Consider the following 14,658-nt stretch of genomic DNA (forward strand, 5'->3'; position numbering starts at 1 on the left):
TCCGATATCTGGGGGTAAATTTGATGTAACACTTTTGGTGTTCTATACCACCTGGTAAGGATCTTATATCCCCCTTCTTGATATCTGCTTGCCATCAAGGCCTTTTGATTAAGCAGCAACATCTTATCCTTTTGTTCTGGGGAGAATGTAGTCCCTAAATCTTTCCCAGGCCTGAAGAAAATGAAGTTCTTGTGGAGTCTCCTGTTCTATTAACATATTATAAAAATAGGACATCAAATGTCTCAATACATCTCCTTTCAAACAGATCTCTTCACACTCAGTCAGTGCCCTTATTTCTACATATACTTTTGATTTAGATCTAATAAAAGCTTCTAATTGCCTCATTCTGAAGGGATCTAACTCTGATGTTATTTCTTTTTCAATGTCTTTTTTTGTCATTAACCGATTTTCTACAGAGAAATTACAAATTCTGCTCATACCTCTATCTCGTATTGTTTTGAATTTTGGATCCGTTATTCCCGGTTGAAATGTCGGGGTACCCAGGATAGGAAGGAGCGGACTAGGATTCCTCGAGATAGATGTTTTTCTAAATACTTTTTTAATCGTTTGTATTGTCTTGCCTATTGTTGGATGTTTTCTCACTCCTTTTGGCACTTCTGTATCTGGGATCCACACTAATCCTTCCAATGGGATATCTGTCGTCACTGCTTGTTCTGTCTGTGTCCAAGGTTTTTCTTTTTTAAGCCTACACCATTTCACTACTATAGCTAAATGTGAGGCTTCCTGATATTTTATTGGATCCGGGAGTCCTATCACTCCTTTTCCTTTGGGGAGTACTAAGATATTTCGGCGTACTCTTGCTGGTTTCCCAGCCCAAATAAACTTCATAAATCTTGATCTAAGATCCTTAAAAAAGCTTGGGGGGATCTTAATTGGTATAGTCTGTATTAAGTATAGGAGTCTTGGCATCACATTCATCTTAATAATATTAGTTCTCCCGAACCACTTAAAAATCTCTTTGTCCCATTTTTGAAGATCACTTTTGATCTGGGAACGTTCTAAAGCAAATGCTAACCTAAAAACTATTTAAAAAAAATGAAAAATCCTATACAATGTCAAGCAACATGTCCATCTCAGATTGAGATCAAGGGATCAATATTTGACTATGAATACCTATGTAATGGTAATTTCTTAATGGCTTTCTATAATTCAAAATAAACAGACTAAATTAAACTGGTAATGTGTTTCATGACAACCTGAACAAGCAAGTTAAGCAATTAGCAGCTTTATTGAGTGTTTATTAAAAATGCCTTTTTTTTATAAACCTTGTCAGTTTATAAGTGCAAAGCCATGAAGTTAAAGATGTGCCTTTAGAGTTATACAACACATATGTTGCCACTGGTCTTCAGAGCTGTTAATCCACGTGTGTGAGTGGTGGGTTACTGGGCTTGTTATATATAGTCCAGTTCTACTTTAGAAATAGTGACCATCCAACAAATATCTACTGCAGAAGGACATTTTAGAAACCTCAAAACATTACATAAGGTCTTTACTTTTACATATTGACTTTTCTTATGGATGTACAACTATTTACTCATGCCAACTTGGTGCAATAAACCCTGGTGTAAATAATGAAAATATTTTAACATTGATTGTGTGGCATTTTTGCTTAAAATAAATTACTTACTGATGTTTAGCTTGTATTCATTTTAAGTTGCAGAAGTCCTCATGAAGCATTTGGGATGGTGTTGGTTTTCATATGGAAGCAATTAAGTAATGAATGAATGGTGACCCAATACTTTGCACAAGTAAGGCTAAGTGCTCATTCAGGATAATCTATGACACATTACGGAAATAGTTTTCTTCTCATCAGGAATACACTGCTACACATCTTGTACTACAAATGTACACCATAAACATACATCTTGTGGTATTAAAAACTGATGTTTCGGTGCCAAGAATAAAGGCCTTATGTTGAGAGCCAGCTTGGGAGTAAATAGCAACCATGGCACTTAAAACACATCTGACTATATGTATGAATTGAACTAAACTTTGCTCATCATGTTAGAGAAAAACATGCATATGGACTGGCACCAAATGCATATAGAATATAATTTTTAATTCTAGTAATACAGGCTTGACTGAGGTAGTCCACTAACACATTACTCCTTTTAAAAATTCATGAAATTCCCTGAAAATTGCCTGCTCTGCATGCTGAAGGGGCGGTGGAGGTGGTAGGATTTTAAAGGTTGTCTAAGGCTGGGTAAACACCTATGTGAATTGGATGCAGGTTTCTCCGCACCCAATTCGCATAGCAGGAGAATGTGACTGGCTCTCTATGGAGGCAGCTCACATGTCACGGGGGCTGCTGTGGAGCGCACTGCACAGAAATGCTGTGTGCATCTTTGCCTCTATTTCAGGGCCGAATTCAGGTAAAGATTATGCCCTGATTCATCTTGGAAATGGAGAACAGGGACGGACAGCGTTGCTGTGCGATCCATGGCCAGTTTAGGTGTGAACCGAGCCTTAAGGAAACCTGTTTAGAGAGAAAGATGGGGTTGCCACTGCTAACCACCTAAAATAATAAACTTTAGGCTCCCATACATTCAAATTTACTGATCCAAAATCAAGTCAGAGGTTCCGGCTTCACTTGTTGCATGGTTTGACCCAACAACCAGGCATTTAGCATTTTTGGACACAGATCAGCATTGCCGGAACTTTTTCTCACATGGTGTGCAGCAAAAGTTTAGCCAAAAAGGATGAAGGAAGCAGGCAGTAAAGCAGTTGCAAAACTGTAGTCCTGTCACCTGTTAGAGAAACAGCTATATAGATCTGTAGGATGGATGTATTTTACCAAAATCTTTTGGCAAGTAAAAGACCCTCTATATATGTGCCTCAGTGGCATATTTATACCCTATAGCGTTTATGATTGCCGAAGGCCACAACTTTCTCGCCTGGGCTCTCTAAATGGACACTGAAATATACAGCAGGATATACTTACAAGTTGTACAGCATGTCAGCCATATTGCTGCGATAGTACAAGGCATTCCTATAAGCTTTTTCTGCTTCAGAAATCTCGCCTTGGTTCTTCAATACATTCCCAAGGTTTCCCCAGGCTGTCAAAGAAAAAAAAATTGAATGAATACTTCTATGCATGCCTCTTAAAAAAAAAAAAAAAAAAAAGCATAATGCACAATACACCTGTAAGTTTATGGTATCAAATGACCTATCAATCCAAAACCAAAAAAAGTCACTTTTTGAACAATCTCCAAAAAATTGCTTTTTTTTGCAAGACGTATCATTTTAACCTCCGCACTAGAATGCAAGAATAAAGCCCATTCAATTCTGACAATGTCACACTCATTACTATCTGGCAAAGACAGTTGGTGCTGTAAGCTTTCATTCTAGACTGTGTTCTGTAAAAGTCTCCTACTGTCAAGTAATAATGCTATGCTACAAAGATCAACTAATAATGACAAATGTGCCTGCACAAGTAATTACTTTAGTACAGGAAGTGTCTGCTGAACAATGAAGACCTCTCTTGAAATCAGAAGGCACAAATTTATCAGCAAATAGAATAGCCATTCTCCGAAGGGCAATGCAGCCGAGGCGCAGCCACATGACCAGTCAGAAATGGCTCTTAACTAAAACAATAACAAGGCGAACACCTTAAGCTGGAGCTGTAGAATGAAAATACAAGCTGAAACATAAATATCTTTAAATGTGTCATAAAATATCAAATGTCACATATTTTTGACAAAACTTCAATTAAGTCTCTTCACAAAAGTTTAAAAGAAAATAAAATCAAAAGAAAAAAAAAAATCTCCCAATCAAATATTTCAGCAAATTACTTCAAGACAAACACTTTGTGGCTTTAGAGCTGGATTTACACTGTTGCTGTATGTTAACGTGCATTGTTATAAGGCAGGCCATTTATATGAATATGCTGCCCAAGGGACCAAAAATGGTGCAGGCGATATTCTTCAAATGCTGCGCACCACAACATACAGTACCATGCATTGCGGTGCACTGTAATACAGGTGTGTTGGAGTACCATTAAGAATGAACGTCACAGTAGTGCATCAAGACATGTTTTACAACAGTGTTTTGGAGCAAGAGCTATACACCTTCTGTAGATGTCTACCAGCCCTACCTATTCTACAGTAAATAAATTCAGGCAGCAAGAGGGGAAAACAAGCATTTCTGGATCATGTTTAGATATGGTGTCTTCTGTACACGATAGAGCTTCAACTTGCATTTTTGGATGGCATGTGGAAGTGTGTTCACAGACAGTGATTTTTAGGAAATATTCCTGAGCCCGTGCAGTGATGTCCATTACAGAATAATGGCCGTTTTAATGCAGTGCCGTCTGAGGATGCGAACATCACCAGAATTCAATATTGCGTTTCAGCTTTGTTCGTTGCATACAGAGTTTTTTTTCTAAATTATAGGAATCTTTTGATGATATTATGTACTGTATATGATGATATATTTAAAGTCTTTGCAATTGTATGTCCGGGAACATTATTCTGAAATAGTTTGACAATTTTTAGATCCATCCTTTCAGAGTGGGGAACCTCTGCACATCTTTACTTCCGAGACACTGACTCTCTAAGATGCCCTTTTATACCCACTCATGTTACTGGCCTGTTGCCAATTAACCTAATTAGTTGCAAAATGTTCTTCCAGCTCTTCCTAATTAGTACCACTTACTTTGCCAGCTTTTTGCTGCCCTGTCCCAACATTTTTGGGACGTGTTGCTGCCATCAATTGCAAAATTGCCTTATTTTTTTCTTAAAATGGTAAATTTTCAAACATTTGATATGTTTTCAACTTTCTATTGTGAACATATAGGTTTATAAGATTTGAAAACCCTTGTATTCTGTCCTGTGTAGATTTTAACCACGCTCTGGGCACTGAAACCCCCCTCCTGCCCAGACCAATTTTCAGCTTTCAGCGCTGACGCACTTTGAATGACAATTGCACAGTCTTTCAACACTTTACCCAAATTAAATTGTTATACATTTTTCACACAAATAGAGCTTTCTTTTGGTGGTATTTAATCACAGCTAGGTTTAAATTTTTTGCTAAAAAAATTAAAAAAATTGAAAAAGAAAAAAAATCATGTTTCATAGTTTTACAAACAGGTACTTTTTCTCCTTCATTGACATGTGCTGATAAGGCGGCACTGGTGGGCACAGATAAGGTGGTACTGATGGGCACAGATAAGGTGGCACAGATAAGCTGCTACTGATAAATGGCACTGATGGGCACTGGTAGGTGACACTGATGGGCTGCACTGTGGATGAGGCACTGATTGGTGACACTGATAGATGGCACTGTGGACACTGATGGGTGTCACTGTGGGCAATAGTAGGCAGCGTTGATGGGCAATGGTAGGTGGAACTGGCACAGGTGGGCACAGATGAGCTGGCGGCAGCTCTCCTTGATCAGGACAGATGTCCCTCTGTGAGAGCCGCCGGTGATTGGCTTCTTTTTTTTTTCTCCTCGTGCTATCAGCGCGAGGAGAAAAAATAGCCGATTACTGGTTCTGTTTACATCACATGATCAGCTGTCATTGGGATCAGGATCGACCCCTTACTCCGATCGGACTCTCAGACTTGCTGATCACAGAGCAGGATGCTCGGGCATGGGAGAACTATTGCCGTAGTCCAGGCAAAGTAGGTCCACGCTGTTGCTGCCATTCAGCTCGGATCTGAAGAAGTTAAACAGCATCCCAACTTTTTTTGAATTTGGGTTGTAGTTTCAGCAACTATTTTTCTCTATAAACATAATGCCTAACCCCCAGGAGTAAACAAGATCACATATAGTGTCTCATCAAAGCAATAAACAATATGATTTTGCTCTGTATCCATATCTGCCTCGCAGTATCTGTAATGGAAAATACTAACGTTTTATTGCAGAAAGGAAATGCAAATTGGATTGGGACATAGCTGGCCAGAAAACTGAATGAAAACTTGTGTTTTTCATTAGAAACGCATTGCAGGCTCTGAAAGCACGGAGGTATTACCAACACTTTACTTGCTCTTCTATTAAATAGTGTATCATCTAGAAAAAGATCTGAGTGGGTGGTGACACAACCTGCCTTAAGGCTTTTATACTTTCAAGAAGTCTAACTCAAGATATCTGATTAATTCAATTGTCGTACACAGTTTTTTGGCTATGGTCATGGAAACTTGCACTGAGAAACAATGTTTAAATATTCAAATGTTGAGCAATATAAAAACAACAAAAAAATGTATTTAGTTATGTAGATCAGACTTGCATCTGGATTCCATTAAATGGCTTCTAAGACAAAGGCATATAGGAAGATTGACATGGCTCAGAAGACCATAGTAATTATACATGAACCTTCTTGGAATGCTAGTCCTTATTTTAGCATGCAATTTAATAAATGTTCACTAGTATCTTCATTTTCAACGAATCAGCTATACAACCTAAAAAGTGGAGAATGCTTCTTCAGCTCTAAACTTTTTTTCAGCGAAACATTTCCATGCATGTGCCCGTGTATATGCAAATACCAGAATTTACATGCATATAGCATACCGTATATACTCGAGTATAAGCCGAGATTTTCAGCCTCTTTTTTGAGGCTGAAAGTGCCCCCCTCGGCTTATACTCGAGTCATCGCTGTCTGCCCGCTCGATCAGCGTGTCGAGCAGACAGACAGCGGCCATTCTATGATTCAAAAGCCGCGCCTCCGGCTCCGCCTTCGCCTGTGATAGGCGGAACACTGAATTTCCCAGCAGCCTGTGTTCCGCCTATCACGGACGTCGTATCATCCTCGTACTACGGACGAGGATGATACGACGTCCGTGATAGGCGGAACACAGGCTGCTGGGAAATTCAGTGTTCCGCCTATCACAGGCGAAGGAGGAGGCGCGGCTTTTGAATTTTACAATGGCCGCCGACGAAGAGGGCACGGGACGGAGGCAAGGCAAGGCACGGCACGGGACGGGACGGGACGGGACGGGACGAAGGCAAGGCACGACACGGGACGGAGGCTCGGGACAAAGGCTCGGGACACAGGTAGGCTGGACACACACACACACACACACACACACACACACACGGATGGAGACACACACACACGGATGGATGGATGGATGGAGACACACACACACACAGGGATGGATGGATACACACACACACAGGGATGGATGGATGGATGGAGACACACACACACAGGGATGGATGGATGGATGGATGGAGACACACACACACAGGGATGGATGGATGGAGACACACACACACACAGGGATGGATGGATGGACACACACACACACAGGGATGGATGGACGGACACACAGGGATGGACGGACACACAGGGATGGACGGACACACAGGGATGGACGGACACACAGGGATGGACGGACGGACACACAGGGATGGACAGGCATGTCTCACCCTCGGCTTATACACGAGTCAATAAGTTTGCCAGTTTTTTTGGGGGTAAATTGGGGGCCTCGGCTTATATTCGGGTCGGCCTATACTCGAGTATATACGGTATTCTGAACTGCATGTCTATTGGCAAAACTATGCAGCAGCTTTGACACCGGTGCACCATAAATACAGGTGTATTTTATTCTGTGCTGCCATATGCCTCTACATACACGTGCAACAGCACCACAGGTTGGATAAAACTGCATCTCATATACAGTAAACTTTTCATACATGCAAGCTTCATTTTTACGACCTGTGTCATTTAAACATTAAGCTTCCTTCAAATTCAAGTCAGTTTCAGGTCATATTTGACACGATTTACATATTTTAATAAGAGTCAGACACTTTCAAGCAGACATTTTCACCAAGTAATTAACCTTTTCAGCCAATGCATGTATGACATTTTGCTCCACTAATCCACCTCTTTACCTGTGCTTTACTCATGCAAAGCAAAGCAACAAACTTCATTGATTTTTTTTTTTTACTTCAAGCATACATGCACCTCGTTTCCCAGACACTGGGTTCACAAGCTGGACAAAAAGTGAAATATCAGTCATCTCAGGGTAAATGGATCTATGTAGCTCTCTCTCCTTCCTATGAGCCTAAGTGACCAGCCAGGACCCAGCATTGGCACATGGTTTTGGGAAGTAGGTGCTCAGCCCTGTGGAAGCTCCATACAGATCAACCTAAAGCTTATACAAGGATTTTCGGAGCAGATGAAGGATGGGGCTAAGGGAAGGAAGGGTTTTTTTCCCCCAAAAAATGTCCCTATGCATTACAGTGTCCTCAGTACAGCCGTGGCCAAAAGTTTTGAGAATGACACAAATATTAATTTTCACAAAGTATGCTGCTTCATTTTTTTTAGATCTTTTTGTCAGATGTTACTATGGTATACTGAAAAATTACAAGCATTTCATCAGTGTCAAAGGCTTTTATTGACAATTACATTAAGTTTATGCAAAAAGTCAATATTTGCAGTGTTGACCTTTCTTTTTCAAGACCTCTGCAACTCGCCCTGGCATGCAGTCAATCAACTTCTGGGCCACATCCTGACTGATGGCAGCCCATTCTTGCATAATCAATGCTTGGAGTTTGTCAGAATTTGTGGTGGGTTTTGTTCACCCATCTCTTGAGGATTGACCGCAAGTTCTAATTGGGATTAAGGTCTGGGGAGTTTCCTGGCCAAGTCACTTAGTTATCACTTTTGCCTTATGACAAGGTGCTTCATCATGCTAGAAAAGGCATTGTTCATCAAACTGTTCGTGGATGGTTGGGAGAAGTTGCTCTCAGAGGATGTTTTTGTACCATTCTGTATTCATGGCTTTGTTCTTAGGCAGAATTGTGCGTGCGCCCACCCACTTGGCTGAAAAGCAACCCCACACATGATTGGTCTCAGGATGCTTTACTGTTGGAATGGGACAGCATTCCAGGTGGCACTCACCTTTTCCTCTCCAGACAAGGTTTTTTCTGTATGTCCCAAACAATCGGAAAGGGGATTCATCAGAGAAAATTTATTTACCCCAGTCCTCAGTAGTCTAATCCCTTTACCTTTTGCAGAATATCAGTCTGTCCCTGATGTTTTTCTTGGAGACAAGTGGCTTCTTTGCTGCCCTTCTTGACACCAGGCCATCCTTCAAAAGTCTTCGCCTCACAGTGCTTGCAGATGCACGCACACCTGTCTGCTGCCATTCCTGAGCAAGCACTGGTGGTGCCCTGATCCCACAGCTGAATTGTAGGAGAGGTTCCTGGCGCTTGCTGGACTTTCTTGGGTGCCCTGAAGCCTACTTCCCAATGCACAGGAGATTTTTTTATGGGATTAAGTTTATTTTCATGGCAAAGAGGGACTTTGCAAATAATTGAAATTCATCTGATCACTCTTCATACCATTCTGGAGTATATGCAAATTGTCATCATAAAAACTGAGGCAGCAGACTTTGTGAAAGTTAATATTTGTGTTATTCTCAAAACGTTTGACCACAGCTGTACATTAATATGCAGCCATTTTGTAAAAGAATACTTACCTTTCAAGCTGCTTATTTTATTGCCATCCCTTTCCCGTACTGCAGAAGCCAGGGTGCACCATGATTTGGATGTATGACTCTGGCAACTTATATATACATACATACATACACACATTATATATATATATATATATATATATATATATATATATATATATATATATATATATATACACATATACACACACACACACACACACACACATAAAGAAACACTGAAAAAGCTTTCTAGGAAGGAGAATGGGTAAATAAAATAAAAATAAAAAAGCTTAGTATTTATCAGAAGGTGGAAAGAAGGCAAATCTAACACTTGAAATGCAAACAAAAACACCTAGTGGCGCTAAACAAAATCCACACTGTTGAATATCAGTGTGCTATAATACCCAACGTGAAAAAATGTGCATACAAAAATGATCAACAATACAATAAATAATGATGAAATAGCAGCAAAAAATGACAATCAAATAGAAATATGCAGTCAGAAAACTCATACAAATCGCACAAATAGTATTGCTGTGAAAAAGTGACAACGTGAAAGATAAAAATAAAAAATGAACACAAAGACAAATAGTGCTCTAAAAAAATGTGTGGTTCCAAAGTGAGTTCAATAAATCTTCAATCAAGAAAAATCAATGAAGAAGAAAGCTTAGTAGCAGAAAGTACAGAATTAAGTCACATCATGCCACCACTGGAAAGGCAGCTTCAGCTACGTACATTACACAGTGCTGGGTTCCTGCTGTTAGGCAGGGATTTCCCATCTCACACCTGGAACAAAACTGAATTGGGCTCAGCCAGTCGTAGACAGCTTTGTATTTTCATAGGCAGCTTTGTATTCTATTTCAAAAAGAACAAAAACACTGCGCTATTCAAATGTGTAACCAGTATACAAACAGCAGCTAACACAACATCTAGGTGTGCAAATGTGACATAACAAATTTTGTGAAAAACAGTGTAGCGCTTATTTGTTTTTACCACATTACAATGTGACCAATGTAGTCAATACATATATTAGACTATGCAAAGAAATAAAAAACACACATTTAAACATTCATTGCTGTATGTGCAAAGCTAGAATGTCCAGACAAATATATGAAAAAATGTGTCCAAAGAAAAAATGGAACAAACAGCATGGAAACAAGTGAAGAGTTCTCCGAAATTTTCCAAAGTATCTGTGTGTGATACGATGAAGTGAAGACAGTCCTACACCTTCTCCAAGGAATAATCACACAATCACCGCGTGAACCCTCCACCGCATAAAATGGGGGCTTACCAGATTTAATAGATCCTACTCAAAATTATATTTGGAGGATCATATATGCTTGTAGATATACATAGGCTGTTTTTTGGGGTGTTGTCCTTTTCTGAAAGACTTTCAAGTGTGGCTATTTCCTCTGCGGTATGTCTCCATCCACATAAATCATCATAGGTAGTGGGATAGATATAAAGGAAGAAAGCAGGGACCACAATAGTGTAACTCCGTTTTTCGTTTCAAGTAATTTAATAAAAAATTATCAAACTCACGTGTACAAAGAACATAAGCGCTTTTTCAATAAAATCTCAGGCTGCAGTGAAGTCCCGACGCGTTTCGTCTTAAGCAGACATCATCTGGGGAGATTTTATTGAAAAAGCGCTTATGTTCTTTGTACACGTGAGTTTGATAATTTTTTATTAAATTACTTGAAACGAAAAACGGAGTTACACTATTGTGGTCCCTGCTTTCTTCCTTTATATCTATCCCACTACCTATGATGATTTATGTGGATGGAGACATACCGCAGAGGAAATAGCCACACTTGAAAGTCTTTCAGTAAAGGACAACACCCCAAAAAACAGCCTATGTATATCTACAAGCATATATGATCCTCCAAATATAATTTTGAGTAGGATCTATTAAATCTGGTAAGCCCCCATTTTATGCGGTGGAGGGTTCACGCGGTGATTGTGTGATTATTCCTTGGAGAAGGTGTAGGACTGTCTTCACTTCATCGTATCACACACAGATACTTTGGAAAATTCGGAGAACTCTTCACTTGTTTCCATGCTGTTTGTTCCATTTTTTCTTTGGACACATTTTTTCATATATTTGTCTGGACATTCTAGCTTTGCACATACAGCAATGAATGTTTAAATGTGTGTTTTTTATTTCTTTGCATAGTCTAATATATGTATTGACTACATTGGTCACATTGTAATGTGGTAAAAACAAATAAGCGCTACACTGTTTTTCACAAAATTAGCTTTGTATTCTATGAATGAATTTGCTGAGGTGTAGAAGCAGTCTGGTAATGTCATAATCTCTGCCTCAGCCCAGCTGTTTTGCCCCGTCTCAGTTGGACCCCTAGCTAAATACAGCACTAAGAGCTGCTGCAGCAGTTAATGAAGCAAATAGTCATTTTGGACTACCTCTAATTTATTTTTTATCCTTTTAAATATATAAGCAAACGTTTTGCCTTGTATTTGTATTTTAAACTGAAAGGGTTGTTTTACAAGGTAAGGGTTCACATACAGTGTACAGTATTGTATCTACTTCTAAAGAGATGTATACACTTCAGGTGGTTAGAATACACTCTGACCCACCCATTCAAGAATCAGTCTTGAAAGGACATGATGAACTAAACAGGAACTCTAATAACAGAAAAAGCTAGGACTTTGATTCAAAGTTACCTTGCTTCAAAGTTTCCTTGCAATGTACATTAATCGCCCAGAGGGAATCAATTTTATTCTCAACAAAAGTGAAGTTACACTTCAAACATTTGTAATGGTTTTAAATTGCTATTTAACAATGATACACCAATGGGAATAAGGCTGCAATACAAACCAACAACACTGAAACATTTGACTAATTTGATGGAATGTAGCACATAAAATTTACATTAAAAGTATATCGGGTTAACATTTTGTAACATAGCTACATGTTTCTTGAATAGCACTTACAATTAATGGATTTGTCATGCTTAAAAATACTCTGCGGGAAATAAAATTCTAACTACGATGAGCTACTGATTTTTCTTTCAAAGTAAATATGTAACATCAAAAGTTATTAAAGCAAGCTTAAAACTAGACTGTCAGAAAAACCTACATACACATACCTTTCATTATCTTTACCACTGCCCTAGCAGCCCCTCATATCCTTAATCTGTCATGTTTGAAAAAAAAATCACAGGAAATGATTACAAAGATTACATTTTACATTAATCCCACTTGAGCTACTCAACAGAAAAAAATCCTTAGGCTCCATGCACACTGAAGCTGATAAACTGCAGTTTATTGGCGTTTGGGCGTTTTTTGTAAAAGCTCATAAACTCCACTCTATGTTAGCCTATGTGTCCATGCACACATGGACGTTTTTCAGCTTTAATGAGCAGTGGAGTTTATGGGCTTTTTTCTGAACGCCAGAAATTCGCGTTCAAAGTGCCGTTTTTCAGCGGCAAAAAGCGACAAACGCTCATTAACGCTCATTAACGCTCGTTCATTAGTGTTCGGCATTCTATTTTTCAATGCATTGTGGGATTTTTGGAGTGTCCTCTGTGTATTTTTATAAAAAACGCCCATTAACGCTAACGCTGTAAAACGCTCATTAACGCTCATTAACGCTAGTATAAAACGCTGTTAAAAGCAGGTTTTTCAACCAGCGTTTTCTGCCAGCAATCTGGCGTCCAGAAATAGCTTTTTTGAGCTTCAGTGTGCATGGAGCCTTATTAGGTATTACAGTTATCACTTCCAAACACCAAATACATACTGAACTGCAAAGTATTTTCACAGCTGACAGTGCAACTTGCACACCCCATTTCCTGACTCTAATTAAGATTGATATGGAAGCATAGCATTCAACAGTAGATGGCCTACCATTGCCATATAAAGCCAATTATGGTGTAACACTGAAAAAAACCTTCTAAGAAGGAATGTGGGCAAATAATAAAAAATAAAAAAATAAAAAAAAGATTACATTCAGAAAGTACAGTATTGAGTCACACCACAAAATTTAAGTGGAAAGCCAGTTGATTTGATGGGCAAAATGAACGTTTGTTTATGACATATGGTATGTCACAATCATCTAGTTAGGGTTAGGATCTACTGTACACAGTAAATAGCTGACTGTACAGTTTTTTTTTATTCCTGTATTACAGGATTAGATTCAGGACCATTTAGAATATAGGTTAATCTGCAAGTATAGGGCTTAGCTACAAGGGCAGCAGGTGAAAAAGATATGACATTAGAACAATTAAGACCACACCACAAAAACACACTCCAGATCTGCTCAAGATGTGTTTCTGCATGCATGTTTTTAACATGTTTTTAAAGTGTTTCAGAGTGTTTTTGATGCATTTCCAGATGCATTGCATAAGCTTTGTTTCTATTTTTTTCACTATACTGGGGTCCGGTGCATTTATCATGCGTTTGTGATGCATTTGAGTACATTTTTGATACGTTTTACTGCGTTCCAGTACAGGAAAAATGCAGCATGTTCTACTTTCTTTTTTCTGGAGCTGGAAAGCACTGGAACTGTCCACACTGGTGTGAACTATGCCATTGGAAATCATATAATCTACTTTCCATATGTTTTTGATGCATAAAAAATGTACTTGACTGCATCTGGTGTGAACTGGCCCTTCGAGCCATTTGGCAATAGATCTGCGACTCAAGAGTCAGTTAAGCAGAGTATACCTTGACCTACCTGCATTAAAACGGATTTGTAAAAGTGTGAAAGACAAAAAGCCCACCCACAGAACATCTTCGATTCATTAGGGAATTTCTCACAAATCTGTAATCACTGTATGCATCTTCCATGTGCTGGGTTATTCCCTGCCAACCTGGAAGAATTATATGCATCTTTCATGCACTGGGTTGCAAATATGCATAATATATACCTTACCAAATGTATATGCTAAACAGTAGTAATGTATATTTTTTGTATTTAGGGAAAAGACCATTTATTAAACAACTTTGACAATTTGTGTTATAAAATGTCTTGCTAATGTCTGTCTTTCACTTAGGCCTTCGTCATCTTTTAATCCTTGTCTATGTTCCACTTTAAGCTTTTGCCATGACTGCTGCCTTGGGTTTAATTTTTCAGGGTGGCTTCTTTCTCTTGAAGTGTCCTTTAGAGTATGCCTTGTGTGTATGGACTAGACTTGTGCCTCTCCATTCTGTGTGCACCAATAGAAACACAGCACCATAGCCTAGGGTAGCAAGACACTTCAACGAGCCTCCC

At 39.1% G+C, this 14,658-nt stretch overlaps 1 protein-coding gene across 1 annotated transcript in view; it reads right to left on the reverse strand.

Moving 5' to 3' along the window:
* Positions 1-14,658, reverse strand: part of TMTC2 (transmembrane O-mannosyltransferase targeting cadherins 2) — a 401,081-nt gene that overhangs the window by 180,295 nt on the left and 206,128 nt on the right. The window contains exon 4 of the mRNA XM_077471877.1: positions 2,963-3,077. Within this exon, the coding sequence (XP_077328003.1) occupies positions 2,963-3,077 (115 nt within the window). The remainder of the gene's footprint in view (positions 1-2,962; positions 3,078-14,658) is intronic.

The sequence above is a fragment of the Lithobates pipiens genome, unplaced genomic scaffold, assembly GCF_037356315.1.
Source record: "Lithobates pipiens isolate NorthernLeopardFrog02 unplaced genomic scaffold, aLitPip1_a1.2 Scaffold_8, whole genome shotgun sequence".
In the NCBI taxonomy this organism is placed as follows: Eukaryota; Metazoa; Chordata; class Amphibia; order Anura; family Ranidae; genus Lithobates; species Lithobates pipiens.